The 27,501-nt window shown below is 40.0% G+C and overlaps 1 protein-coding gene across 1 annotated transcript in view; it reads right to left on the minus strand.

Annotated features, from left to right (window-relative positions):
• Positions 1–244: 244 nt before the first annotated feature.
• The window catches only part of SLC28A3 (solute carrier family 28 member 3), a 136,570-nt gene continuing 109,313 nt past the window's right edge, over positions 245–27,501 (minus strand). The window contains exons 9-18 of the mRNA XM_073670933.1: positions 25,876–25,956; positions 21,929–22,009; positions 20,120–20,245; positions 17,840–17,970; positions 14,483–14,651; positions 12,734–12,931; positions 7,929–8,010; positions 3,834–3,932; positions 2,604–2,730; positions 245–844 (exon numbers count right to left, since the gene is read on the minus strand). Of these exons, the coding sequence (XP_073527034.1) occupies positions 718–844; positions 2,604–2,730; positions 3,834–3,932; positions 7,929–8,010; positions 12,734–12,931; positions 14,483–14,651; positions 17,840–17,970; positions 20,120–20,245; positions 21,929–22,009; positions 25,876–25,956 (1,221 nt within the window). The 3' untranslated portion in view covers positions 245–717. The remainder of the gene's footprint in view (positions 845–2,603; positions 2,731–3,833; positions 3,933–7,928; positions 8,011–12,733; positions 12,932–14,482; positions 14,652–17,839; positions 17,971–20,119; positions 20,246–21,928; positions 22,010–25,875; positions 25,957–27,501) is intronic.

The raw sequence follows: 27,501 nt of genomic DNA on the forward strand, positions 1-27,501 counted from the left end.
TGTGGTATCTGTGTATCATGAATCCTGGTATGTGTTAAAGGGGCCCACTGAGACTCTTTCGCCAGGGGCCCAGAAAAACCTGGAGCCGGCCCTGATATGATGGGTCACAAAGCTTAATGTATTTAGCTGCTGTGCACGTTTTTAGGGTATACAAGCCGTTTAAGTTTTTATTAAAGAAAAATGAAAAATAAAAAACAAACCAAAGACTATTCTGAATGTAAACATTTTTTATCATATAAATAACATTCTTATAGTTTGATGTTACAGTTGATGTTGTTATCTTGGACATGGACAATTCTAAACAATAATTTTATATAGGAAATGTACATTTCAGTATCAAAATGTATATACAAGGGACTCTATTTATCCAGGATGAAGTGTATGTGCATTTTCCAGCCCATTTTACAGTCTACAAATATAATTAATCTAACTATTAAATATCTTTGTAAATACATTGCAGTAGTTGTATTGTCCCTAAGCCACTTTATAAAAGCTGAGATAAGCTATTGGGGATGTGTGCCTGTTGACTTTTTCCAATTATAACAAGCAGAATTGTGAATGCAGCTCTGGAGTATAATACCAGCAGTAACTCATTGTATTCACAAACATATTCAACTTCTTATGGAGATTAATTCTATTTATAAAGTGTAAAATTGTATTCAAAAGTGAAAATACTCTTTAATACATTTGTAGAAATTGGAATCATACAGTAGAAGTCTAAGCTACTAGAGCAAACCAAGTGCAATTGAAGGATGGTGAATCAATGATCTGGCAGCATCCGGATAACATGTTCATGCTATAATTGCCTCCAATGGTGACATTTGTTGGACTTTCCGCAACAACCCTGCAATAATAATAGAAAATGAGATGTTTATTATCATCGCTTGCCTCAATCTTCAACTCTACTTGATTTTGAAAAAATTGATTACAAATGTTTTCTAACCATTTATTGAAATGTATAATCTATACGTAAAAATATCATTATTGTTTGTGTTGTAGAGTTAAATTGTAAGGTTCCTTTTAAATGGGAGGACAAATTGTGCCACTTGGCAATATAACAAGTTGATCTACACTTGTCAACTTTCTATTCTTTTAGAACCATGAGCGTTTGTGAACGATGTTTCTTTGTGTAATTGATTTAATCCCATACGGTTTCTATTACAATCGACAATCGGATGAGATAACTGTTCATCGGAGGGAATGTGTAGACAGCAAACAATGCTTTTTATGTCAGCATAAAAGATGCAGTCAATGACAAACACGCAAATTATTGTTTGGTTTTATTCAGATTTTCTGAGTCAGGCTGTGTGCCCACTATGCGTTTTTCAAGCGTTTTTGATGGGGAATTTCCGCAGCGTAAACGCTTGCAAAACGCTTGGTAATCCGTGCCCCATGATCCCCATTGAAAATCTGCACGTTCTGTGCCCATGCTGCAAAAACGCAGCAAAAACGCGTGTAAAATCCGCAAGCGTTTTTACTGCCAAGAACATGCAGAAACGCTGCAGAAATTTTCTGCTTCAATTCTGCAATTTTATACAGTATATGAGGTTGAAGAATGGTCATAACACTTCTTTTATCCACTTCACGGTTGTCAAAGCCTGAAGTGGTTCAAGGAAGTTAAAAAAAAGATGGAGCATTTGAGTCACTTTGACATTGCTGTGCATATGTTCGTTATTATTACCGCTTATTGAGAACTTTTTCAGTCTGGTTCCAGGCAGAATGCACCTGAAAAAGACTTTATTTGCACATACTCTAAGGTTATGTGCGCTTAAGAGGTTTTTTTATGAGTTGGTTCACTCCAAAAATGGCTGAAAAAATGCTTGAAATACTCTTTCTATTCATTTATTTTATAAAACCACTTAGCTGGCCATATGTTCAGTCTGTGGGCTCTTTTTTTCCACTTCAGGTTTCAAAAATGGTTGGTGGGAGAAATAAAAAGCGCATGTCACTTCTTTTAAGTGTCTCCAGATGGAAAATGCTCCAAACTAGGCACTGTCCAATCAAAAGGCTGCAAAAAAAATGCTTGCAAAAATGTTTTCAAAACTCTCCAAAACCGCTTCAGGAAGCAAACACTCCTCTAAAAACTGTGCAAAATAGGAGCGTTTCCTGAAGTAGTTTCCACTAGACAACTCATTGTTTTTGACTGCCTTAAAAAAAGCTCCTCGTGCACAAAGCCTGGGTTCTGTTTCAGATGCAAAAAATATGGCCTTCTGAACCCAGCCTTAGGGCTTGTGCAGATTACCGTATTTTTGATCCGAGTGCAATCCAACAAAACATTGGATCGCACTCGGACCAATGTTATTCTGTGGAGCCGTGCACATGTCTGATCTTTTCCTCAGACTAAGCCTGTCTAAGGAAAAAAAATTGCCGCATACGTGATTTGCGTCTATAAATCAGATCGCTCTGATGGTTTATTGCAGAAATGTCTGCAACTGAAAATCAGTTCTGTACATCAGAATGTGGATGTTTTGACAACAAGCCCAATGATTTCTGCAAACCTCATTCAGATACATTTTTGTATGAATATAACCTAAAATATGTATTCATCAAATTTTGCAACTTGAACAATGTAAAAAGGAAAAAAAATGGTAATACGTAGTTACCGTGTGTAGAGGTTCAAGCAGCAGTCAGTAATCTCCGGTGTCATAACAGGCAAGTCTGTAGAATTAAGAAAGGCGTTGTCTAATACATCACTGCATATGGTTGAGGCAATTGGTGGAGTTAATATTCCTGCAAATGGTATGAAGTAATGAAAAAAAAAGAAAGATATTATTTTACATAAAACTAGAAACAAATTATTTCAGTAAATATAATCTCAAATAACTGAAAGAGACCACACCTACGTTTATCTATCTATCTATCTATCTATCTATCTATCTATCTATCTATCTATCTATCTATCTATCTATAAAGGCTTGGACTGGCCCACGGGAGAACAGGAGAATCCTCTGGTGGGCCACCACCCTCTTATATGAGCAGTACTTGGCACAATATACTTGTATCACTATGTACAGACAAAGGCACCATCATATTAATTTAACAATCTGCACAGTTCATTGTTATAGAAATTTGTGATTGAGGATAATGTCACTTTTGCATAAAGCTGAAAAGTGGGGCCCTGGAGTTGGTAACTGGTGGTCCCTTGGCACCCCAGTCCAACACTGTATCCATCTATCTATTAATCTATCTATCTATCTATCTATCTGTATATCTCATATCTATCTATCTAAATGTTTTTAACACAAAATCCTGCTTTAACCTATAGGTCATTTTATGATGACACATTCTTTTTAAGGCTATGTTCACATGTCCACTAGTGATCCTTTTGAATGGATCCAGCAGCAAAACTTTTTTATCCGTTTTTAAAAAACTGTTTTCAGCTGGATCAATTTCTTTTACATAGAAGTCTATGGAAAATGCATCCGTTAATAGCCATCTGTTGTTCACCCATTTGAAACGGATCTGTTTTTTGCTTACTGGATCATTTTCAAATAGATGATTACTTGAAAGTTCACATGTCCAGTAGTAAGTGTTAAATATTTGTTTTTCCACCTCCAGTAAGCAAAAAACGGATCTATTTTCAAATGGGAGAACACCGGATGATTAATTAACGAATCTGTTTTCCATAGACTTCAATGTTAAAAAAACGGATCCAGCTAAATAAGTTTTTTAAAAACGGACAGAAAAAGTTGTGTTTGCACAACTTTTTTGCCAACGGATTGCTGCTGAATCCGTTCTAACGGATCACTGCTGGGCATGGGAATATAGCATAAGAGATTAGTTTATATATTTGATTTAAATTTAAAATACATTTGTTATTAAAAATACGATACCTGCAATGCAAGCAGTCATGAAACATGCTACTGTGCCAGCTATCATGGCTCTAATGGCACCTGCTGCGATATCACCTTTTCTGCTTGGTGCCATAGAGGCTGCAACAAGAGAACAAAAGTATTTGAAATATTGTGTGTTACAGTTCAAAACTAGTGTGAAACCGGCCAAATACATCTGTGTAGACTATCTATCCCATATTGTCTTTCACCAGTATAAAGTATATTCCAATTTAGTCAAGCAATTTCTTAAGGTGGATGTACTTGCTGCTTTATGATAACCCTTTCCCGACATTGGACATAATTGTACTTCTTATGTCTCTATGTCAGGTCCCCAGGAGCTAAGCTTGCATTATACCCGGCAGACACTGTCTGTTTTACACAGTCAGCATCTGCCTCAAACAGCAGTGAGCAGAGTTGAACTCTGACCACTGCTATTAACCTTTTGTATGCTACTGTCAACCTGACAATGGCATTTGCAACATGCAATCTGGGGAGATACGCCGTTCCACGCACCTTGCATGCTACCGATGAGTTGCCATGGCAGCTGTGGACCTGCTGAAGGTCCTGATGACTGCCATGACAGTGCTCCTGTGAAGACCGGTCTCTGGACTTTATAGGAGACTGTGATTTTTACTATTTTTACAGTATCTAGCACAAGCGATCAGACAATCGCAGGCTCAAGTCCCTTAAGAAAAGTAAAAAATAATGTAAATTTAAAAAAAATATATATATATATAAAAAAACATAAAAAATGTAAGAATTGGAACCATTCCCTCTTTTCCCCCCATTAAAAACAAATAAATAAAATGAAAAAGAAACAATAGATATATTTAGTATCACTGTCTTTTAAAATCGGATCTATCAAAATATAAAATTAATTAACCCAATTGGTAAATGCCGTAAAGAGAAAATAATCTAAAAATGGAATCATTAAAATTGTTAGCTCACCACGCAAAACACAAGCCCTCACACAGCTCCATCTATCTAAAAACAAAAATGTTACAGGTCTCGACAAAGGGCGATACAAACAAAATGTTTTTTTACAAATTCCTGAATTTTTTTCACCACTTATGTAAAGAAAATCCATTCAAGTTTCTTATCTCTGTAATTCTACTGATCTGGAAAATCATAATACCCAGTCATTTTTAGGCTGCGTGTCCATGATCAGGAATAGTAGCGTTTTGGACGCAGCATGCTTTCGCTGCGTGCAAAACGATGCGTTCTATATTACACACTTTAAAACACGTGTTTTGGAACTATAAAGATTTAGCGCATGACAGTCTATTGGGGAAAATGCGCACAGGAGACTAAGCATCTCTACTACAGAAATTGACATGCTGCGGCTCGGAAACCCACACTGGAGGTGAGTTTACGCAGCGTTACAAAGAAGCACAGTGGGCATGGGATTTCTATAAATCCCATCCACTGTGCTTGTAATGTAGAACGCAGCGTTTTGGACCCAGCGAAAATACGCTGCTTCAAAAACGATACAATTCCTGATTGTAGGCATGCAGCCTTACTGTAGAATGAACCCAATAAAAACAAAACTCAAAAATAATTGCAAAATTGCATTTTTTCCCTTATTTTTCACAACACTTGGAATTTTTTTTCCTGTTTTACAGTACATTATTTGGAAAAATAAATGGTATAATTGATAACTACAACTTGTCCCTCAAAAAACAAGCCCTCAAATGGCTAGGTCCCGGGAAAAATAAAAAAGTTATAGTTCTGGTTATAAGGGGAGGGAAAACAGAAAAAAACTAAACAGAAAAGATGGAAAATTGCCTATTCGGGATTAATAAACATGGAGATTTTCTACTTTTGCAAAAAAAAAAATTCTATAGATAACAGCTTTGCTGCTCTAAAGCTCAAGTATTAGTGATGCTTTCTCTCTGAACAATCAGAAAAGGTTTCCTTGCCTCTTACAGCATTTGGAGGAATTCTGATTTCTGGGCCTTAGAGCAGGACTCCAGGGCAACATTTTGAAGAGCAACTTTCCATTTTACTATTAAGCTACAGCCATAACCCATAAAAGTACACTCTGTTTCATTCAACTCAATGCATTCCTCTGGATTATATTTTAGTATAAAGGGAATCTGACAGCTTCCCCAGACCCCTCAGACCACCACCATGTATTTATTTCTATCTTTATATCCTTCCTAACAAGTGACCTTTTATTGATTACTGCATATGGCAAAAACATTTTTTATAACTTTGGTGGCCATAAGCATAATGATGGCCATCGCAGCGGATGTAACCATGGCCGGGCCCGTGCAGGAGGGGACCTGCTGACTGCAACGCCTATATCAGGTGGATGTGCCAGGAAGGGGCCTAGGATGGGTGACATTATTATAGAAAGGGGCCCAGGATGGGGGACATTATACCAGGAAGGGCTCAGGATGGGGGGCATTATTACAGAAAGGGGCCCAGGAAGGGGGACATTTTTACAGGATGAGGCCTAAAATGAGGGAGATTATTACAGAAGGGGCCTAGGATGGGTGAGAATATTATAGAAAGGGGCCCAGGATGGGGGAAATTATTACAGCAAAGGCCCAGTATGAGAGACATTATGTCAGGAAAGGGCCTAATATAGGGGAGATTATTACATGGGGGGGAGTGAACATGTGTGTCTTGATAGAATCTAAAACGCTAAAAGGGCCCATACATCTGTCCAATATACAGGTGGGGCCCAGGTCGGAATATTGCAGTATCGGACTCTAGTTCCACCACTGTTGGTGGCAATATGCTAATTAGGGGGGTAATATTTGTGTTGTCATTGTTTTCCCCAGACTAACCATGACACAAATCAGGTTATCATTCTCCTGTGGGCGTGAGTAACAAGACTTGCAAGAGAGAGGTCACTATCATCTTCCCCTTACAATGCTAAGTAAGCTACGTGTATGCACTCCAGCTTCATTGGCACACTGCACATGCACAGCCAGGCAGTCGTGACATAAAACACAGCCATCCTCAAGATTTGCAGTGTCGGCAGTAAAGGCTGTCACCACTGCTTCCCTGGGCATGCGCAATGCTCTGAGGAAGCTGGGGTGGATGCACCCGACTTACTGAGCATTGTCAGGGAGGCAGAGATTTGACAAGAGCCGGTGGTGATGCTACTCTTACTGCATATTACTCACTCCTACAGGGGAGTGATAACATGATTAGTGGGTTGACTAAGGCGAGATAACATGATATCCATTTACTTCAGTGAAGCAAACAGATTCCAAAGAATAAACATTTGGACACCGCCAGAAGTAAGATCTGTGTCCTTTTTTGCAGGACTTGAAAGCATAGTTGCCTAGTGGGAAGCACTTTTCTAGTGTGAATGTGGCCTAAGGAACATGGAATAGTCCTTAATGCACATCCTTTAGAGCAGGGATGTCAAACTCAAACACACAGAGGGCCAAAATGAAAAACTTGGACAAAGTCGCAGCCCAACCAGTATACAGAATAATGGGCGTCACACAGTCCACCATACAGAATAATGGGCCCCATAGAGTCCTCCATACAGTATAATGGGCCCCATAGCTTCCCATACAGTATACTGGGCCCCACATAGTATAATAGGCGCCACATAGCTTTCCATACAGTATAATGTGCCCCACACAGTCCTCCATTCAAAATAATGGGCCCCACATAGTCCTCCAAACAGTATAATGGCCCCACATAGTTTTCCATACAGTATAATGGGTTCCACATAGTCCTCCATACAGAATAATGGGCCCCACAAAGTCTTCCATACAGTATAATGGCCCCACATAGCTTTCCATACAGTATAATGGGTCCCACATAGTGCTCTATACAGAATAATGGGCCCCACAAAGACCTCCATACAGAATAATGGATCCACATAGGGGTGGTGGTTCTGGTGTCGCAGACCAAATATGATCACCCTGCTGGCACAGATTTGGCCCACAGGCTAGAGTTTGACATGCATGCTTTAGAGCTATGGATACCCCAAACCTTACAAGACAATGGCCATATAATTATATCAGTGATGGACTGCATTTCACAAGGCCCAAAATGTTGTCATATTATGCATCATTTCCCCTAATGGGCTTAAACTTTAAAACTACAGAATATATATATACATACATAGTCCACCAATAGTAATTCCTAAGGAGCCAAAATTTGCAAATCCACACAAAGCATAAGTTGCAATAACTTCAGATCGAGCCTAAAACAGAAGACATAATAATAATGAAAAATACCTCATTAAGGCATTTACAATTGCTTTTGGCAGCTATTTATGGCAATATTTTATTGACTGAAGTTCAAAGTGAGCAGAACGGCAACTTAAGGCCATGTTCACATGTAGCAGAAATGCTGTCTATTTTTTCTGCTGCTGTTTATCTTCATATTTACTGACTGCAGGTGTCCGCACCAAAATATGCAATAACATATTTCTCTGATTTTTTTTTTGATTCTGCACTTAAAAATGCAACTGCATTTTTTACATATGTTTTCATGCTCCCCGTAGAAGACTGTAGAGAAAAAAACGCACCAAAAATGCACAAATCAACGGCATTTGTAAACACACAATGGGCAGGAGTTTTCAAGACATCACATCTACTTTGCTTGGATGGTTAAAGATGTAAAAAACCATAGTGGAAAAAAACGCAGCATTTATGCTACATGGGAACATGGCCTAAAGTATTTTTTACATTGACAGTGGTTTACGAAAGTATTCACCCCCTTGGCTTTTTACCTATTTTGTTACATTACAACCTGTGTTTAAATATTTCTGTAATCTGATTTGTGTGTGATGCATCAGCACTAAATAGTCTAAGTTACTGAAGTGAGAAAAATTAAGCATAAATTAAATTTATGGAATCAAATAACTAAAAATTGGCATGTGCATATGTATTCACATAGTATTTTGCGATGAACCCCCGAAAAATTGCTGGTGCAAGCAATTACAGTTATATGAAAAAGTTTGGGCACCCCTATTAATCTTAAGCTTAATGTTTTATAAAAATTGGTGTTTTTGCAACAGCTATTTCAGTTTGATATATGTAATAACTGTTGGACACAGTAATGTTTCTGCCTTGAAATGAGGTTTATTGTACTAACAGAAAATGTGCAATCTGCATTCAAACAAAATTTGACAGGTGCATAAGTATGGGCACCCTTATCATTTTCTTGTTTTAAATACTCCTACCTACTTTTTACTGACTTACTAAAGCACTTTTTTTGCTTTTGTAACCTCATTGAGCTTTGAACTTCATAGCCAGGTGTATGCAATCATGAGAAAAGCTACTTAAAGTGGCCACTTGCAAGTTGTTCTCCTGTTTGAATCTCCTCTGAAGAGTGGCATCATGGGCTCCTCAAAACAACTGTCAAATGATCTGAAAACAAAGATTATTCAACATAGTTGTTCCGGGGAAGGATACAAAAAGCTGTCTCAGAGATTTAACCTGTCAGTTTCCACTGTGAAGAACATAGTAAGGAAATGGAAGAACACAGGGACAGTTCTTGTTAAGTCCAGAAGTGGCAGGCCAAGAAAAACATCAGAAAGGCAGAGAAGAAGAATGGTGAGATCAGTCAAGGACAATCCTCAGACCACCTCCAGAGAGCTGCAGCATCAACTTGCTGCAGATGGTGTCACTGTGCATCGGTCAACTATACAACGCACTTTGCACAAGAAGAAGCTGTATGGGAGAGTGATGCGAAAGAAGCCGTTTCTGCAAGCATGCCACAAACAGAGTCGGCTGAGGTATGCAAAAGCACATTTGGGGAAGCCAATTTCTTTTTGGAAGAAGGTCCTGTGGACTGATGAAACCAAGATTGAGTTGTTTGGTCATACAAAAAGGCGTTATGCATGGTGCAAAAAAACACAGCATTCCAAGAAAAACACTTGCTACCCACAGTAAAATTTGGTGGAGGTTCCATCATGCTTTGGGGCTGTGTGGCCAATGCCGGCACCGGGAATTTTGTTAAAGTTGAGGGTCGCATGGATTCCACTCAGTATCAGCAGATTCTTGACAATAATGTTCAAGAATCAGTGATAAAGTTGAAGTTACGCAGGGGATGGATCTTTCAGCAAGACAATGATCCAAAACACCGCTCCAAATCTACTCAGGCATTCATGCAGAGGAACAATTACAATGTTCTGGAATGGCCATCCCAGTCCCCAGACCTGAATATCATTGAACATCTGTGGGGTCATTTGAAGAGGGCTGTCCATGCTCGGCGACCATCAAACTTAACTGAACTGGTTTTGTAAAGAGGAATGGTCAAAAATACCTTCATCCAGGATCCAGGAACTCATTAAAAGCTACAGGAAGCGACTAGAGGCTGTTATTTTTGCAAAAGGAGGATCTACTAAATATTAATGTCACTTTTCTGGTGAGGTGCCCATACTTATGCACCTGTCAAATTTTGTTTGAATGCAGATTGCACATTTTCTGTTAGTACAATAAACCTCATTTCAAGGCAGAAACATTACTGTGTCCAACAGTTATTACATATATCGAACTGAAATAGCTGTTGCAAAAACACCAATTTTTATAAAACATTAAGCTTAAGATTAATAGGGGTGCCCAAACTTTTTCATATAACTGTACCTTCATAAGTCACATGCTTAATGAAAGGAAGTCCACCTGTGGGCAATCTAAGTGTCACATAGTCTGTCAGTATGTACACACGTTTTCTGAAAGGCCACAGAGGCTGCAACACCATTAAGCAAGAGGCACCACTAACCAAACAACACCATGAAGACCAAGAAGATCTCCAAGCAAGACAGGGACCAAGTTGTTGAGAAATACAAGTTCGGGTTAAGTTATTAAAAAACAACCCAATCTCTGATGATCCCCCGAAGCACCATAAAATCCATTATCCTCAAATGGAAAGAACATGGTACCAGAACAAACCTGCCAAGAGAGGGCCGTCCACCAAAACTCTCAAGAAGGGCATTAATCAGTGAGGCAGCACAGAGACCAAAAGTAACCCTGAAGGAGCTGCAGAGTTACCAATCAGAGACTGGAGTATCTGTCCATATGAACATAATAATCCGTAAACTTCATAGAGGTGGCCTTTATGAAAGAGTGGACAGAAGAAAGCCTTTACTTACACATAAAAATTGTAAGGCTCATTTTGAGTTTGCCAATAGACATGTGAAAGACTCCTGAAATGTATCGAGGAAGATGTTGTAGTCAGATGAGACCAAAAGTTAACTTTTTGGCCATCAAGGTAAATGCTATGTCTGGCGCCATACCAACACAGCTCATCACCCCAAGAACATCATCCCCACAGTGAAACGTGGTGGCAGCATCGTGCTGTGGGGAAGTTTTTTGGTAGCAGGAACAGGGAAAATGGTTAGAGAAGAGGGGATGATGAATGGTGCGAAATACAGGCATATTCTTGAGCAAAACCTGTTTCAGTCTGTCAGTGATTTGAGGCTGGGATGGAGGTTTACCTTCCAACAAGACATTGACCCAAGGCATACTGCATAAGCAACACTCGAGTGGTTTAAGGTGAAACGTGTAAATGTTTTGGAGTGGCCTAGTCAAAGCCCAGATCTTAATCCAATTGAGAATCTGTGGTCAGACTTGAAGATTGCTGTTCACCAGAGGAAACCATCTAACCCTCTCCTCTCTGTCAATTGCTTCACTGGCTCCCCATTACCCAGAGACTCCAGTTCAAAACCCTAACCATGGCATATAAAGCCATCCACAACCTGTCTCCTCCATACATCTGTGACCTAGTCTCCCAGTACATACCTGCACGCAACCTCCGATCCTCACAAGATCTCCTGCTCTACTCTAATCTTATCTCCTCTTCCAATAATCGCATACAAGATTTCTCCCGTGCATCTCCCCTTCTCTGGAACTCTCTACCCCAACATATCAGACTCTCGCCTACCGTGGAAACCTTCAAAAGGAACCTGAAGACTCACCTCTTCCGACAAGCCTACAGCCTGCAGTAACCCTCGCTCCACCATACCGCTGCACGACCAGCTCTACCCTCGCCTACTGTATCCTCAGCCATCCATTATAGATTGTGAACCCTTGCGGGCAGGGTCCTCTCTCCTCCTGTACAAGTCGATGACTCGTTTTTGTTCAAATTATTGTACTTGTTTGCTATGTATACCCCTTTTAAACATGTAAAGCGCCATGGAATTAATGGCTCTATAATAATAATAAATAATAATAATAATAACTTGAAGGAGCTGGAGCAGTTTTGTCTTGAGGAATGGGCGAAAATCCCAGTGACCAAATGTGGAAAGCTCATAGAGACTTTTCCAAAGTGACTTGTAGCTGTAATTGTTGGAAAAGGAGGCTCTACAAAGTACTGACTTTAGCGGTGTGAATAATTATGCACACTGAAGTTTTCAGTTATTTTGTCCTATTTGTTGTTTGCTTCGCACTCAAAAGAAAACCAATTGTTCACAGTTGTAGGCATGTTCTTTACATGAACTGATGCAAACCCTAGAAAAAACAGGGACATTCCAGGTTGTGAGGTAGCAAAAGAAGAAAAATGCCAAGGAGATGAATACTTTTGTGAGCCACTGTATGTGACTTGGATGGAATAGTAGTATGCAGCCTGTCGGGATAATGATACTGTGTTTAACTCTCACAAAAAAGGCTGGCAATAACATTAATACATTGGCTTACTATTCATAGAAAACATTATAAAATACATTCATTTGGATGACAGACATATATAATCTACCAGCTACAAGCCATGATAAAAATGATCAACTACCTCTTTTTAAAGTAACTATAATGTTTCTTTGCCTATCAACAAATAGCAGACAGAGACCTAGCATGGTTTGAACATTAGGAATCTATAAAGATATTGATAAGGCATTTATTCATTTATTTTCTATGCTAACGACTTACTACAAATATATAGCAAGAGTAGACATTTCAGTGAATTGCATGTTGAATCGTACTTACTGACATATATTGCTTTACTCCACTTATAAACAACGGCTCATTATCTTTCCTCTTTTTAATTAGCCCGGCAAGGTATTCATATGCCACAAACTCATTAAAAAATGTCTTGTATCCTATAAGTTTTCCAACTATAAAGCTGTCTTCCAAGTCTACACCCATCATGAAGGAGAATGGCATGAAGACATAAGAACATATTATCTGCACACAAGAAAATATACATGATTATTCAAAGCACGCCAATGTTATTTATTAGAGGGCTATTCATATTTTAGCTATTCATGGTTGAGACAAGAATAAATGAGGGATAGGACTGTGCAATGCTATTTCTGTAATTTACATAAACCACCTAATCCAGTCCACTTGGCTGTTTATGTACTTCAGCAATTACAATGTATTTATTGTAATAAAATATCCTTCATTAGACAATATTTAAGTGTGCTTTATCTAGTCTGCACATTTATATAGCATGTGTTCTTGTTAACAGGTACGCAGATGCAACAGCGCAGAGAATGAGCAAACAATGGTACTTAATAACTATTTAACTAACACAAATATATATATATTTAGCGCCTACAGAACAAGATGAAAAGTAAAAGTTAGCAGGGGCAATACAGCAAATTATGGCACAATAAGAACATGGTAATACGGCTATAACAGGGTATTTACACAATGTTATTTACACGCTATCGTTCTATAATCCCCATTAAGCAACTACTGTTGTCAACAACGTCTCAGTCCTAATACCTTGACCTAGGGTGCTCACTGTTACTAACGGGTCCATCACTGTTGTCTCTCCCTAAGCAATATGAAGCGCCATACAGGCGCCAACAGGAGTCTATATTACTCCACGTTAGGATGCAAATCCTGTATCGATGAGTCACTTGGCATATACGATATGCTGGATGCTTCCATTTCCAGAAGCACGGCCCCGATCCTCCCTCCGTATCGTACATTTACACTAGGAGTTGCACCTCAGACGAATGTCCTTTTTCTGCAGTTTGGGCACCTCTCCTGGTTCTGGCCCTGCTCCGTGACTCGAATGTTCGATCTGGTCTCTCGGGTCTTCATTTGGGTCTAGTCTCTTGGGGCTTCACTTGTGTCTGGTCTCTCATAATGATAGCTATAAACCAACTCCGCTGCTCACATGGCCATCCTGCTTCAGGCCCAGGCGCCAAGTCCTCCCTTTCTCTGCCTTCCCAGGCTTTTTATAATTATTAACTGTGCCACAGCTGTCACCTGACCTGGTTTCTCCTCTAATCTTTTCCCTCAGGGGACGTGTACTTCACTCTTCAGTTCCTACTAGAGTAATTCTCTTCTGCTTTCTCTTTTCTTATCATCTTCGGTCAGCAGATGGCGATGTTCACATGCAGACACTTGTTTTAGGCATTACTGTGCGTGTGTCTCCTCACTTATTCATCCCCTTACACTCTAACAGAATATTTAAACTAATATCAGAAGTTAAGCCATAATTTGTCTGTGGAGCCCCAAAGACCATTTCACATAAGAAGACACCATTGTTATAAATGGCACCTTGTAGATAGGTCCCATTATAGATTTTGCACTAGGGACCAGCATCTACAAGCTATGGCTTTGAGTACGATGAACAATATTTCACAGTGTAAATTTATATTAAATAATTTTGCAAATTCTTCACAGTGCTAGTCAGATGTTTTTAAAGCTAAGCTAAGCTTTCATCTGAGATAGCATCAACCTTTTAAGTTTGACAAAAATACATATCTTCATGTTTACCTCAAAGCTTAACTGTGGATAATCAAACATATTTCCCAGCCATGAGAGAACGGAATTGAAGAATGCTAGCAGCGAGAGAAAAGCCATCAGGTTTACTGCTATGTTTGCCACTAGAGGTATTGAGGCAGAAGCTCCTTGACTTGCAGCTTCCAGAATATTTCTTGCATCCCTGATTATAAGCAAGAAAATAATGCTGAATAAATATGCCAGATGATAATTATAAATAATAGTGTGACATGAGCAGCACAATAAATTATTAAATATGATTCTATTTGATTTCAGAGCAAGATTAAGTAACTATTTTAAGTAATTCTACTTAAAGAGCACCTTCCACCAGTTTGGCTATATCACGCAAGAGTGGCTGCAGAGCAGAGTAAAACTAATTTTTATTTCTTAATATCTCCTCTTCTCTGCGGAAATATTAGCTTGTAAAGTTTAGCTTATAACTTATGTTAAATCCAACTGGGCATTACCAGAGATTTGTCTCTGGGTGCATGTACCATGTTTCTCCAAAAATAAAACGGGTTCTTTTATTATTTTTTTGCTCCGAAAGATGAGTTACAACTTAGTTTAAAGGGATGTCTTATTTTTTTTCCATGAACAACAATCCACATTTAATCTTGCACAAAAAAAATCAACATTTACTCAAACATAATCATAACTTTACACACACACATGTATATACACGCATGTATATACACACACTGCACATACACATGTAAATATACCCATACTACACATATGGTACATACCAGCCTGTCTCCTCTTCAGTTCCACTAGACTCCTGAAGTTAAAGGACCTTTAGTGACATGATGTCACTAAAAAGGTCGTTAAGCAGTCTTAACCTCAAAATAGAAATGCTGGATGCCTCGAAGAGAGTGGGGGCCCTCAGAAATTGTTTGCCCCCCCACCACCTAATGTTGGCCCTGCATACCATCCTATCTCCCCTTTAGTTCCTTTATACTCCTGCAGTTATATCACGGTCACATGACTAGAATGTCACAAAAAGTCTTTAAACAGTTTTAACATTGGAATAGAAATGCTGGGCGACCCTAAGAGAGTTGAGGCTCTGGGCAATAGACCAGTTTTTTCCTCCCACCAAACGCCGGTTCTGACTGCTTATATTTCAAGCATACTCCCAAAATCCTGTAAAATCATGCTAGGGCTTATTTTCAGGGTAGGCCATATTTTCTTGGAAGCACAGTACATCTTCTCCTGCATGAGGTTGAGTAATCATAAGCAGGCCGTGTCATGAAGGGGAGAAAAGAACACACCCTCTTCTCCTCATTGATTTCTGCAGCTACTTGGTATAGCACTGATCCCCGATCTTTCTTAAGCCCCCGTCTCACATAGCGAGATCGCTAGCGAGATCGCTGCTGTGTCACGGTTTTGGTGACGCAACATTGACCTCACCAGCGATGTCGCTATGTGTGACACTTTGCAATGACCAGGCCCCTGCTGTGAGGTCGCTGATCGCTGCAAAGAGTCCTGGACCATTTTTTGGTCGTTGCCCTCCCGCTGGTCAGCACACATCGCTGTGTGTGACCAGCGGGAGCAGCGATCAGGCTGGTAACCATGATAAACATCGGGTTACTAGGGGCACACGCGCACCTAGTAACCCGTTGTTTATCATGGTTACGAGCCTGCTAAAGTGAGCGGTAACCTCCCGCTCACTGTAGCAGAGTGGTAACCATGATAAACAACGGGTTACTAGGAGCGCGTGTGCCCCTAGTAACCCGATGTTTACCATAGTTACCAGCCTGCTCCTGCTTCAGCAGGCTAGTAACCAGGAGCAGGACATTGTGGAAAGATTCTTTCCACGATGTCGCTGCTCCCCTGATCGTTGGTGAGCCTGGCTGTTTGACAGCTCACCAGCGACCACATAGCGACGCAGCAACGATCCCTGACAGGTCGTATCATTGTCGGGATCATTGCAGCGTCGCTAAGTGTGACGGGGCCTTTACCCTAAGAAAGCTCTGACAGATGGTCAGAAGCCACATCCAGAGCACTCCATGTAGTGACTTCCAGTTCCCCCATGCTTCCCAAGTAATGACAGACAAAGCTTCCCCCCAGAAAACACGAGACCTTGTGTTTCCCTGCCATCCAAGCAGCATACTGACATCCAAGTGTTCCCAGCTTACCAGCATTTGATATTCTTCCATCAAGCACTCCTACTACACTATTGCATCCAGCTTCAAACACCCCTCTAACTGCTCTAACTGGCAATACCATCTTATCTCTACATATCTGGACAGTCTATGTGCATCCAGATATACTCCTCTGTACAGGACTACTCAGAAAATTGATCAGTTCTGCATAGTTGTTTCCTAGCCCTGGTGCTAATGCACCAAGCTGACAGACAGCCGTAAGCCACATACCATGGGAGCACTAGCCAAATAGAGCTCCCAAGCCACAGGTTGGGGACCCCTGGTGTAGAGTCGAGTTATGAATCATTGCAAACACTTCCAGATCAAATCTCACAGCAGACATTTTGGGGGGAGAATCAGAGTTGACAGTACTGTGAGATGAGATCTGGAAGTATTTGCAATGATATATAACTCTGTAACTATTGTGTGGAAATACAAATAAGCTGCGTTATATATCATTACAAATACTTTCAGATTTAATCTCACAGCAATCAATGTAGGGGAAGGGTAAGTGCTGATTGAACTGTCAGATGAGATCTTGAAGAGTTTGTAATGATATATAACTCAGTTCTGCTCTGTCTGTAGGGCAGTAGCTGCTGAGTTAGGTGTGAGGGTGTACATATTTTCATCTTCATTTGTGTACAGGGCTTATCATTTACCATTTTATCCTTTGTATATTAGTGTTGACTAACTGCATTTATATTGTAAACATGTCTTAGGTGATCTGTCACATTTATTGTATTGCTATTAATGTTATATTTTGTACTTTACATTATTCACTGACATTGGACTGTGAAAATACAGGAGTAAACCTTGTATAAGAGCTTGTTCACATTTTTTGATGCATTTTTTCTGACTTTTTGTACGAGGGAAAAAGTAACAGCAATATGAAGGAGATTTCCAAAACTTCATTCACATGGTGCATTCTTTTTTTCTTGCGTTTTTTATTCTTTACCAGTGCAGCCTTTTTGTTGCAGTTTTTCCCTAATGAGATCAAAATGGTTTAGCAGCAAAAAAATGCTCCAACACAGTGTGAAAAATGCACCAAACGATCGTAATTGCCACTGTGTTTTTTTTTTTTGTCCAGCAAATTATTGTGTAATGTGTATTAAATTCTACAAAGCTATTACATAATAATAATAGTTTGTGATTTTTATAAGCAATCCACATTAATTAACTATGTATACTATATGATCTATATACCTCTTACCCTTTCTCCAACTTAAGCCCATTCTGCATATTTATTTTTATTGGTTCAGTTTCTGGCCAAAATAACTTGGATATAGCGAGCGCCGCTGGGGCAGACATCACAGAAGCAGTCAGCAGATGAGAAGAAGATACCTACAAGTGAGGATTGCAAATTGATAATTTATCTGTTATGTTTGTAAAGATTAGTCCTATATTAAACATAATATTTCTGTCGTTTTTTTGCATAAAGTTCAAGAAAATGTCACAAGAAAATGTTTCAAGAAAAATAGCTTTTTATTTTTGTCTTTAACATGTTCTGTAAGATTTTAGCGTAAAAAGTGCATGTTCGGCTAAAATGTTGCAAAAATTTCATCAAACGTTCCAGGCGTACTTAATATAATTCTACAGGAGACTGGGGTACATTTTCGACATTTTGAAAAGTTTCAAATGATGAATCAGATGAAAACTGGATATCTGGAAACTCTACTAAACCCAAAGTAGCGAACAGAAGAAAAAAGCACAACACATAAGTTAGTCTATGTTCACATGTCCAGTAATGATCAGTTAGAACAGATCCAGCAGTAATCCGTTGCAAAAAAAGTTGTGCAGACACAGTTTTTAGACTGTCTTTTGTCTGTCTTTATATAACTGATCTCTGCTCTATCCATTTTTTTAACATTGAAGTCTACAGGAAACTGATCCATTAATTAGCCATCCGTTGTTCTTTCATTTGTAATGAAACCATTTTTTGCTTGCAAGATCCAGTAGGTAAAAACAGATCCATTACTGGATCCAGTAAGCAAAAAACTGCTGATTAATGGATCTGTTTTCTATAGACTTCAATGTTAAAAACACAGATCCAGCCGAGATCAGTTATTTAAAAGCACACTCAAAAGTTGTGTCTGCACAACATTTTTGCTCACAGATTGCTGCTGGATCTGTTCTAACTGATCTCTACTAGTGTTGAGCGAGTATGTTCTGTTAACCCTTTCGCCGAGTATGCTCGGGCCGAGCTCCGAGTATTGACAGTTTGACAGTTTTATTACATGGGAGGAATGTCTATTTCTTACACATTCCTCACATGTAATAAAGCTGTCAAACAGTTGCAAATCATGCACACGAGAGCGATTCAATGATATCACCGAGCAGCTGTAAATACTCGGAGCTCGGCCCGAGCATACTCGGACAGAACATACTCGCTCAACACTAATCTCTACTGGACATGGGAACATAGCCTTAGTGACTTTAAAAAAAGGTTCAAATGAAAAGACAAATTTGGTGCAAATAAAAAAAAGGTGAAAAACACAAAAAACGTAACAAAAAAAGGCACAAATACAATGAATCGGGGCCTATGTTATAGCCACGCATTTAAAGGGAATGTGTCACTCCTCTGGGCGATATCAGACCTCTACTATGGGCATACAGGTGATAGAAAAGTAAATCTATACATACCTGTATGGCCCATAGCAGAGGTCTGATTGCATAAAAATAAGGTTTTATAAAGTCTGCTTTCCAGAGGATTGGTGTCCAGGGGACGCCAAGCAAACCCCTCCTATCTGCTTACTATTCCCATAAATCGCCGCCTCTGTGCTGAATTACCATATTGCCCCCCCCCTCCTCCGCACGTGACAGGGCCCTGTGACTGCCCTGCTCAGCCTCACCTCCCGCGCATGCACAGAGTGCCACTCCCATCGAGCGAACTTTGTTTCCCTCCGGCTCCGTTTGGCTGCGTACTGCCAGCGGAGCGGAAGTCTCAGTGACTCACCGTTGCTTGTGCAATACAAAGCTGTGGTGCAGTACACAGCCAAATGAGGCCGGAGGGAAACAAAGCGCATGCGCGGGAGGGGAGGCAGAGCAGGGCACGTCACAGGGACTGTCAAAGGGAATATGGTAATTTAGCACAGAGGCGGCGATTTAGGGGAATAGTAAGCAGATAGGAGGGGTTTGCTTGGTGTCCCCCGGACGCCAAGCCTCTGGAAAACAGACTTTATAAAACCCGATTTCTCTGCTATCAGACCTCTGCTATGGACCATAGATGTAAGTATAGATTTACTTTTCTATCACCTGTATGGCCATAGTAGAGGTCTGATATCGCCCAGGGGGTGACAGATTCCCTTTAAGATTAACATAACATTGTTGTATCTATTGACAATAAAAAGAGACCAGATTGCTCTACTCACAAGTATCCTCCAGATAATACTGTTCTAATAATCAGTATAAGTGTCAAAGAAATGTGATCTGGACTTAAGATAAGAAGATATAGAAATGAATTATTAATGAAATGGCAATTGCCTTTACTTACTCCAAATGAAATATATGCTCCAAGGACACTTCCTGCGATGGTGGCGAAACCAGCAGTCATAACAGCATGTATCTCAGACTTTGTCAGGTGTTCTAAATATGGCCGTATCAGAAGGGGAGATTCTGTCTACGAATAAAAAACAAACTATTAAGAGTCCATTTAACATGTACCTGAACTTATATATATATATATACACAAGTGCTTCTCACTAAATTAGAATATCATTAAAAAGTTTATTTATTTCAGTTCAATACAAAAAGTGAAACACATATTATATAGAGTCATTACAAACAGAGTGATCTATTTCAAGTGTTTATTTCTGTTAATGTTGATGATTATGGCTTACAGCCAATGAAAACACAAAAGTCATTATCTCAGTAAATTAGAATACTTTATAACAACAGCTTGAAAAATGTTTTTAAAATCCGAAATGTTGTTCTACTGAAATGTATGTTCAGTAAATGCACTCAATACTTGGTCGGGGCTCCTTTTGCTTCAATTACTGCATTAATGCGGCGTGGCATGGAGGCGATCAGCCTGTGGCACTGCTGAGGTGTTATGGAAGCCCAGGTTGCTTTGATAGCAGCCTTCAGATCGTCTGCATTGTTGCGTCTGGTGTCTCTCATCTTCCTCTTGACAAGACCCTATGGGGTTAAGGTCAGGCGAGTTTGCTGGCCAATCAAGCACAGTGATGCTGTTGTTTTTAAACCAGGTATTGGTACTTTTGGCAGTGTGGACAGATGCCAAGTCCTGCTGGAGAATGGAATTTCCATCTCCAAAACACTTGTCGGCAGAGGGAAGCATGAAGTGCTCTAAAATTTCCTGGTAGACGGCTGCGCTGACTTTGGTCTTGATAAAACACAGTGGACCTACACCAGCAGATGACATGGCTCCCCAAACCATCACTGATTGTGGAAACTTCACACTAGACCTCAAACAGCTTGGATTGTGTGCCTCTCTCCTCTTCCTCCAGACTCTGGGACCTTGATTTCCAAATGAAATGCAAAATTTAGTTTCATCTGAAAGCAAAACCTTGGACCACTGATCAACAGTCCAGGTCTTTTTCTCCTTGGCCCAGGTAAGATGTTTCTGGCATTGTCTATCGGTCATGAGTGGCTTGACACAAGGAGTGCAACACTTGTAACCCATGTTCTGGATACGTCTGTGTGTGGTGACTCTTGAAGCAATGACTCCAGCAGCAGTCCACTCTTTGTGAGTCTCCCCCAAATTTTTGAATGGCCTTTTCTTAACAATCCTTTCAAGGCTGCGGTTATCCCGGTTGCTTGTGCACCTTTATCTACCACACTTTTTCCTTGCACTCAACTATCCATTAATATGCTTGGATACAGCACTCTGTGAACAACCAGTTTCTTTAGCAATGACCTTTTGTGGCTTACCATCCTTGTGGAGTGTGTCAATAACTGCCTTCTGGACATCTTTCAAGTCAGCAGTCTTCCCCATGATTGTGAAGACTGCTGAAACAGACTAAGGGACATTTCTAAATGCTTAGGAAGCCTTTGCAGGTGTTTTTTGTTACTTATTCTAATTTACTGAGATAATGACTTTTGTGTTTTCATTGGCTGTAAGCCATAATCATCAACATTAACAGAAATAAACACTTGAAATAGATCACTCTGTTTGTAATGACTCTATATAATATATGAGTTTCATTTTTTGTATTGAAGAACTGAAATAAATGAACTTTTTGATGTTATTCTTAATTAGTGAAAAGCACTTGTATATCTATATAATTATAAATATACTGAATATATTAATCAAACTATCAAAATATAAGTATGAGATCCATACCTGGCCCACAAAAATGTTCCCAGCAGCAACCAATGATTCTGTAGGAGTTGTTGCCATAGTAATTTGCATTAACCATCCAACCTATGAATTGAAAGGACATGGTAAGTATTAGTTGATTTTCTCCAGTTCAAAGGGAACCTGTTATATTAAAAAATGTAATTTACCTGCATATATGAGGATAATCTGCAGGTTAATAGTGTTCTAAAGCCATTCAGCTGCACCACTGAAAGCTCAGCTACTGGGAGGAAATGAGCTTTATTCCTCCTGGTAGCCTTTGGCTTTCAGTTATAGGCGCAGCTTCATTCACCGCTCAGTACATAGTGAGCGGCAGCTATTACCACGCCCCATGACTGACTGACATCTGGCTCTGCACTGATGCACTGTAGAGCCGGATATCAGTCAGTGTCAGAGGTGGTTATAGCCACCTCTCACTATGTACTAAGCGGTGACTGAAGCCACGTCGGCCGCGCCTCTGTGACTGAAAGCTGGAGGCTTCCGGGAAGCATAAAGTTAATTTCCTCCTGGTACCTGTGCTTTCAGTGTGGTGGCTGTATGGATTTAGACCGCTATTTGCCTGCAGATTAACCCCATATCTGCAGGTTAATAACATTTAGGGACATGCAGATTCCCTTTACCATATAGATATGACAATTGACTTTTTTTTACTGTTCTTACTCCATGTAAGAAGTTAGCTCCAACATCAAAACAATATTTAAACAAATACTTATTTGTAAATTAACTCCTTAATAACCTATGATGTACATTTTTGTCAAAGGTCGATAAGGAATATATGCAGCCATCTTATTAGCTGATCCTGCCTCATACTAGACAGGCACAGCTGTGGCCAAACGCGCTCTAATCAATAATTTAACCACTTAAAGGGAATCGGTCGGTAGGATCAACCCTCCTAAGCTGTCTATACAGACATGTAGGTCATAGGAAGCTTAATAAAGTGATACCTTGATATCTGCGTCTGATTTCTTATTCCGCAGAAATCCACATTTTTATTATATGTAAATGAACTGTTAATATCTATGTGTTTGACTCTGATCTTCGTCAGAATCTGCCTCAAAGAGGTTATTTTAAATGATAGGGGGTGTTACCAGTGTGAGACATGTAATGACTGACGCTTTGCTTCAATCGTACACAGCTGTGCAGTGAGATCAGAGCTAGCACAGTTCAACAGAGCTTACACAGAACAACCGAAGTAAACTTTGTCTCATTACAAACATACAGTTATATGAAAAAGTTTGGGCACCCCTATTAATCTTAAGCTTATTGTTTTATAAAAATTGGTGTTTTTGCAACAGCTATTTCTGTTTGATATATGTAATAACTGTTGGACACAGTAATGTTTCTGCCTTGAAATGAGGTTTATTATACTAACAGAAAATGTGCAATCTGCATTCAAACAAATTTTGACATGTGCATAAGTATGGGCATCTCACCAGAAAAGTGACATTAATATTTAGTAGATCCTCCTTTTGCAAAAATAACAGCCTCTAGTCGCTTCCTGTAGCTTTTAATGAGTTCCTGGATCCTGGATGAAGGTATTTTTGACCATTCCTCTTTACAAAACAATTCCAGTTCAGTTAAGTTTGATGGTCGCCGAGCATGGACAGCCCTCTTCAAATGATCCCACAGATGTTCAATGATATTCAGGTCTGGGGACTGGGATGGCCATTCCAGAACATTGTAATTGTTCCTCTGCATGAATGCCTGAGTAGATTTGGAGCGGTGTTTTGGATCATTGTCTTGCTGAAAGATCCATCCCCTGCGTAACTTCAACTTTATCACTGATTCTTGAACATTATTGTCAAGAATCTGCTGATACTGAGTGGAATCCATGCGTCCCTCAACTTTAACAAGATTCCCGGTGCCGGTATTGGCCACACAGCCCCAAAGCATGATGGAACCTCCACCAAATTTTACTGTGGGTAGCAAGTGTTTTTCTTGGAATGCTGTGTTTTTTTGACGCCATGCATAACGCCTTTTTGTATGACCAAACAACTCAATCTTGGTTTCATCAGTCCACAGGACCTTCTTCCAAAAAGAAATTGGCTTCTCCAAATGTGCTTTTGCATACCTCAGCCGACTCTGTTTGTGGCGTGCTTGCAGAATCGGCTTCTTTCGCATCACTCTCCCATACAGCTTCTCCTTGTGCAAAGTGCGTTGTATAGTTGACCGATGCACAGTGACACCATCTGCAGCAAGTTGATGCTGTAGCTCTCTGGAGGTTGTCTGAGGATTGTCCTTGACTGATCTCACCATTCTTCTTCTCTGCCTTTCTGATGTTTTTCTTGGCCTGCAACTTCTGGCCTTAACAAGAACTGTCCCTGTGTTCTTCCATTTCCTTACTATGTTCCTCACAGTGGAAACTGACAGGTTAAATCTCTGAGACAGCTTTTTGTATCCTTCCCCTGAACAACTATGTTGAATAATCTTTGTTTTCAGATCATTTGACAGTTGTTTTGAGGAGCCCATGATGCCACTCTTCAGAGGAGATTCAAACAGGAGAACAACTTGCAAGTGGCCACTTTAAGTAGCTTTTCTCATGATTGCATACACCTGGCTATGAAGTTCAAAGCTCAATGAGGTTACAAAACCAAAAAAGTGCTTTAGTAAGTCAGTAAAAAGTAGGTAGGAGTATTTAAAACAAAAAATGATAAGGGTGCCCATACTTATGCACCTGTCAAATTTTGTTTGAATGCAGATTGCACACTTTCTGTTAGTACAATAAACCTCATTTCAAGGCAGAAACATTACTGTGTCCAACAGTTCTTACATATATCAAACTGAAATAGCTGTTGCAAAAACACCAATTTTTATAAAACATTAAGCTTAAGATTAATAGGGGTGCCCAAACTTTTTCATATAACTGTATGCAGCAGCAGTTGCCCTCTCATAGTGCTGGAATCTGCTGCAGAGCTGTGTGTGATTATAAGTTATAACAAACACAGTACAGCAGAGTTGAACCTTGTCTCACCACAAACCGTGGTCGGGATAGTCGAGGAGTCCAAGGTCAATAGCCAAGAAAGTATATCATAAACAGAGGTAAGAGACAAAGTCGTAGTCAGGTAACGGTCCAAGGTCAAAATACCAGGAGGATAGCGGATCAGAGCAAAGGGGTTAAACAGAAGGATAGTCAGAATGAGGTTCAAGGTCAGGCAGGGATACATAAACAAGCAAAATACAAGGCACAGAGTAAACCAGCCACACTTAGCTGAAGCTACGGCTGACAGCTACCTGTGACTGCTAACTCAGTTAAATAGCTGAACAATCAAGGGAACCTGGAACAACTGACTTGACTAGAGCTCAGCACCTCCCAGTCTCAGATTGGATGGCTGAGATGTCAATAAAAACACAAAGACAGCTCAGCACGCCCCTGAACCAGACAGGACAACTGAGCTGTTAATCACTGCACAGACAGCTCAGTACTGAGGGATGGCATCGTTACAACTGGTCTCATAAAATGGCGAAATAAAGGGTTTTTCTCTTACAAATTTCAGAATTTCTTTCACTCCTAAAATAGCAGAAAGTATGGCAAAGTTTAGAATTGCTGTAATCATACTAACCCTGTGATTTATTGAGAACGCTAATCTCTGAATGACCGCCAATTAACAAGGTATAATGACCCCTTAGATGGGGGTCACAGATGCAGGGCATTATGAGGAAGCTTGGACGGCAATGCAAAACAACATTACCCTGCTCAGCAAAGCTTCGACAGCTTGGGAAATGGTGCCAGGAAAGTTTTTTTTTTTTTGGCAAAACCCGAGTCAAATCTCAAAGTGTTCAAATTTGCATGAAGCCACAAATTTCAGAAAATTTGATTCTGTCCTCTCATCAGGACTATTTATTCAGTTATACTGTAAATTGACATTATATCTATAGCATGTAAGGGGAAACATCACTCAAAAGATAAAAAGCAAAACAAAAAGAATATTTACCTTTTTAATTAGCCACTGCATGAAACCAAGGTAGTAAAGCATTGACATGACAGTGCTGAAGAATATCACAATTGGTAGGACCTGCGTAATACAAGAGAAAAGAGTCACTTCATAATTTCTTTCACCTGGAATCTCTGACGTAGCACTTCTATGGATGTACCACTGCTTTGCCCTGAATCTGACATTTAGGATTAATACAATTCTTGACAGAGGCGAAAAGGATTCAGGTGCCTGAATAGGCTCAGTATTCCTATATTTCAGGGTATCAGTGGTAATTCCAGCTCATTGTCTTTTAAAATTTCCCTATGCAGAACATAGAATATTAGAAGCCATATGTGAAATGCAGAAGTAGTGCTGTTGCTTCAAAAGCATCCAGCAACTATAAGCGTTAACACAGTCACAAGAGACAGGAAGTGTTGTGCTTCAGAAGCATCCAGCAACTAGAGGGGTTAACACAGTCACAGGAGACAGGGAGTGTTTTAGCAAAGCCCCAGGGGGATTGTGGGGAACTTGTTATTGTAGTCTTGCTGAAGCCGAAGAGACAGGTAGTATGTTATCTGTATCTGACAGAAGGCAACTGAACAGGATTCAGATCAGGAGAGAAACTAAACACAGGTCAGATAAACTCCATGAACTAACAGTGCAGAGTATTATTGGGCAGGAAGATAAGGACTGGAAAGAATTGTGTCACAGGGATCATCTCCCTCATCAAACCCTCCCCTCTTCCATCTCCATGCAGGATAAAGAATGCTGTGTACTATTTTGTCCTTGTGAAGGAAAAGCCTGTGTTTCTGTAAGCATAGAAGTATGCTGCTAAGAGATCTAATCTATGCTGAATTATGCTACTGAAGAGACTGTAATACTGTGCCTTGTGAAGAAACTACTGTATTGTTACTGGAGCCGGTTGCTCAAGAATCTCAGACTGTACTGTAATGAAGATTGTGCTATAATATCCCTGAATTGCACTAGCCGTTCTTTAGCTTAAATTCCACTGTTAAACTATTGAAAAAGACTCTTCTCAGATGTGTCTGGTCAGCAATTGATATAATGTGCCTGAGAGAAGCTGCAGCCTATGGTTGCCCTGAGTAACAGTTCCCCCAGGATTCCTAAGAATTCATGAAACCTGTCTCGTCCTATCTGAATCTAGTGGTGTGCGTGTAACACATAAGAAACCTAAAGGTCGTTTGTTTATTATAATGCTTGAAGTTACTTATAATCTAGGGCAGGGGTGGGGAACCTGAAGCCTGAGGGCCATTCAATGATCTTTTCTCCAGCCCCCGAGGCAGATTCCTGGGGACCGCAGTGGTAGAATATCCTCCGAATGTCTAAACTGCAACAGTAGAGTGTCTGCTGTAATGTCTATGTTGCAGCCCCATCACTCCTGTGATGTCTATGCTGCAGCCCCATGTCACCTGTGGTGTCTGTGCTCCAGCCACAGTGTCTCCTGTGATATATTTGCCACAGCCCCCTGTCTCCTGTGATGTATTTTGCCACATCCCCATGTCTTCTGTGATGTATACGCAGCAGTCTCGGTGTCTCCTGTGTGATGTTTACGGCAGTCCCAGTGTATCCTATGTGATGTATATACTGCAGACCTCCCTCTGCTTGAGTTCTATAAATGTTATG

The sequence above is a fragment of the Phyllobates terribilis genome, unplaced genomic scaffold, assembly GCF_046119375.1.
Source record: "Phyllobates terribilis strain yellow unplaced genomic scaffold, ASM4611937v1 Scaffold_1__5_contigs__length_1240528914, whole genome shotgun sequence".
Taxonomy (NCBI): Eukaryota; Metazoa; Chordata; class Amphibia; order Anura; family Dendrobatidae; genus Phyllobates; species Phyllobates terribilis.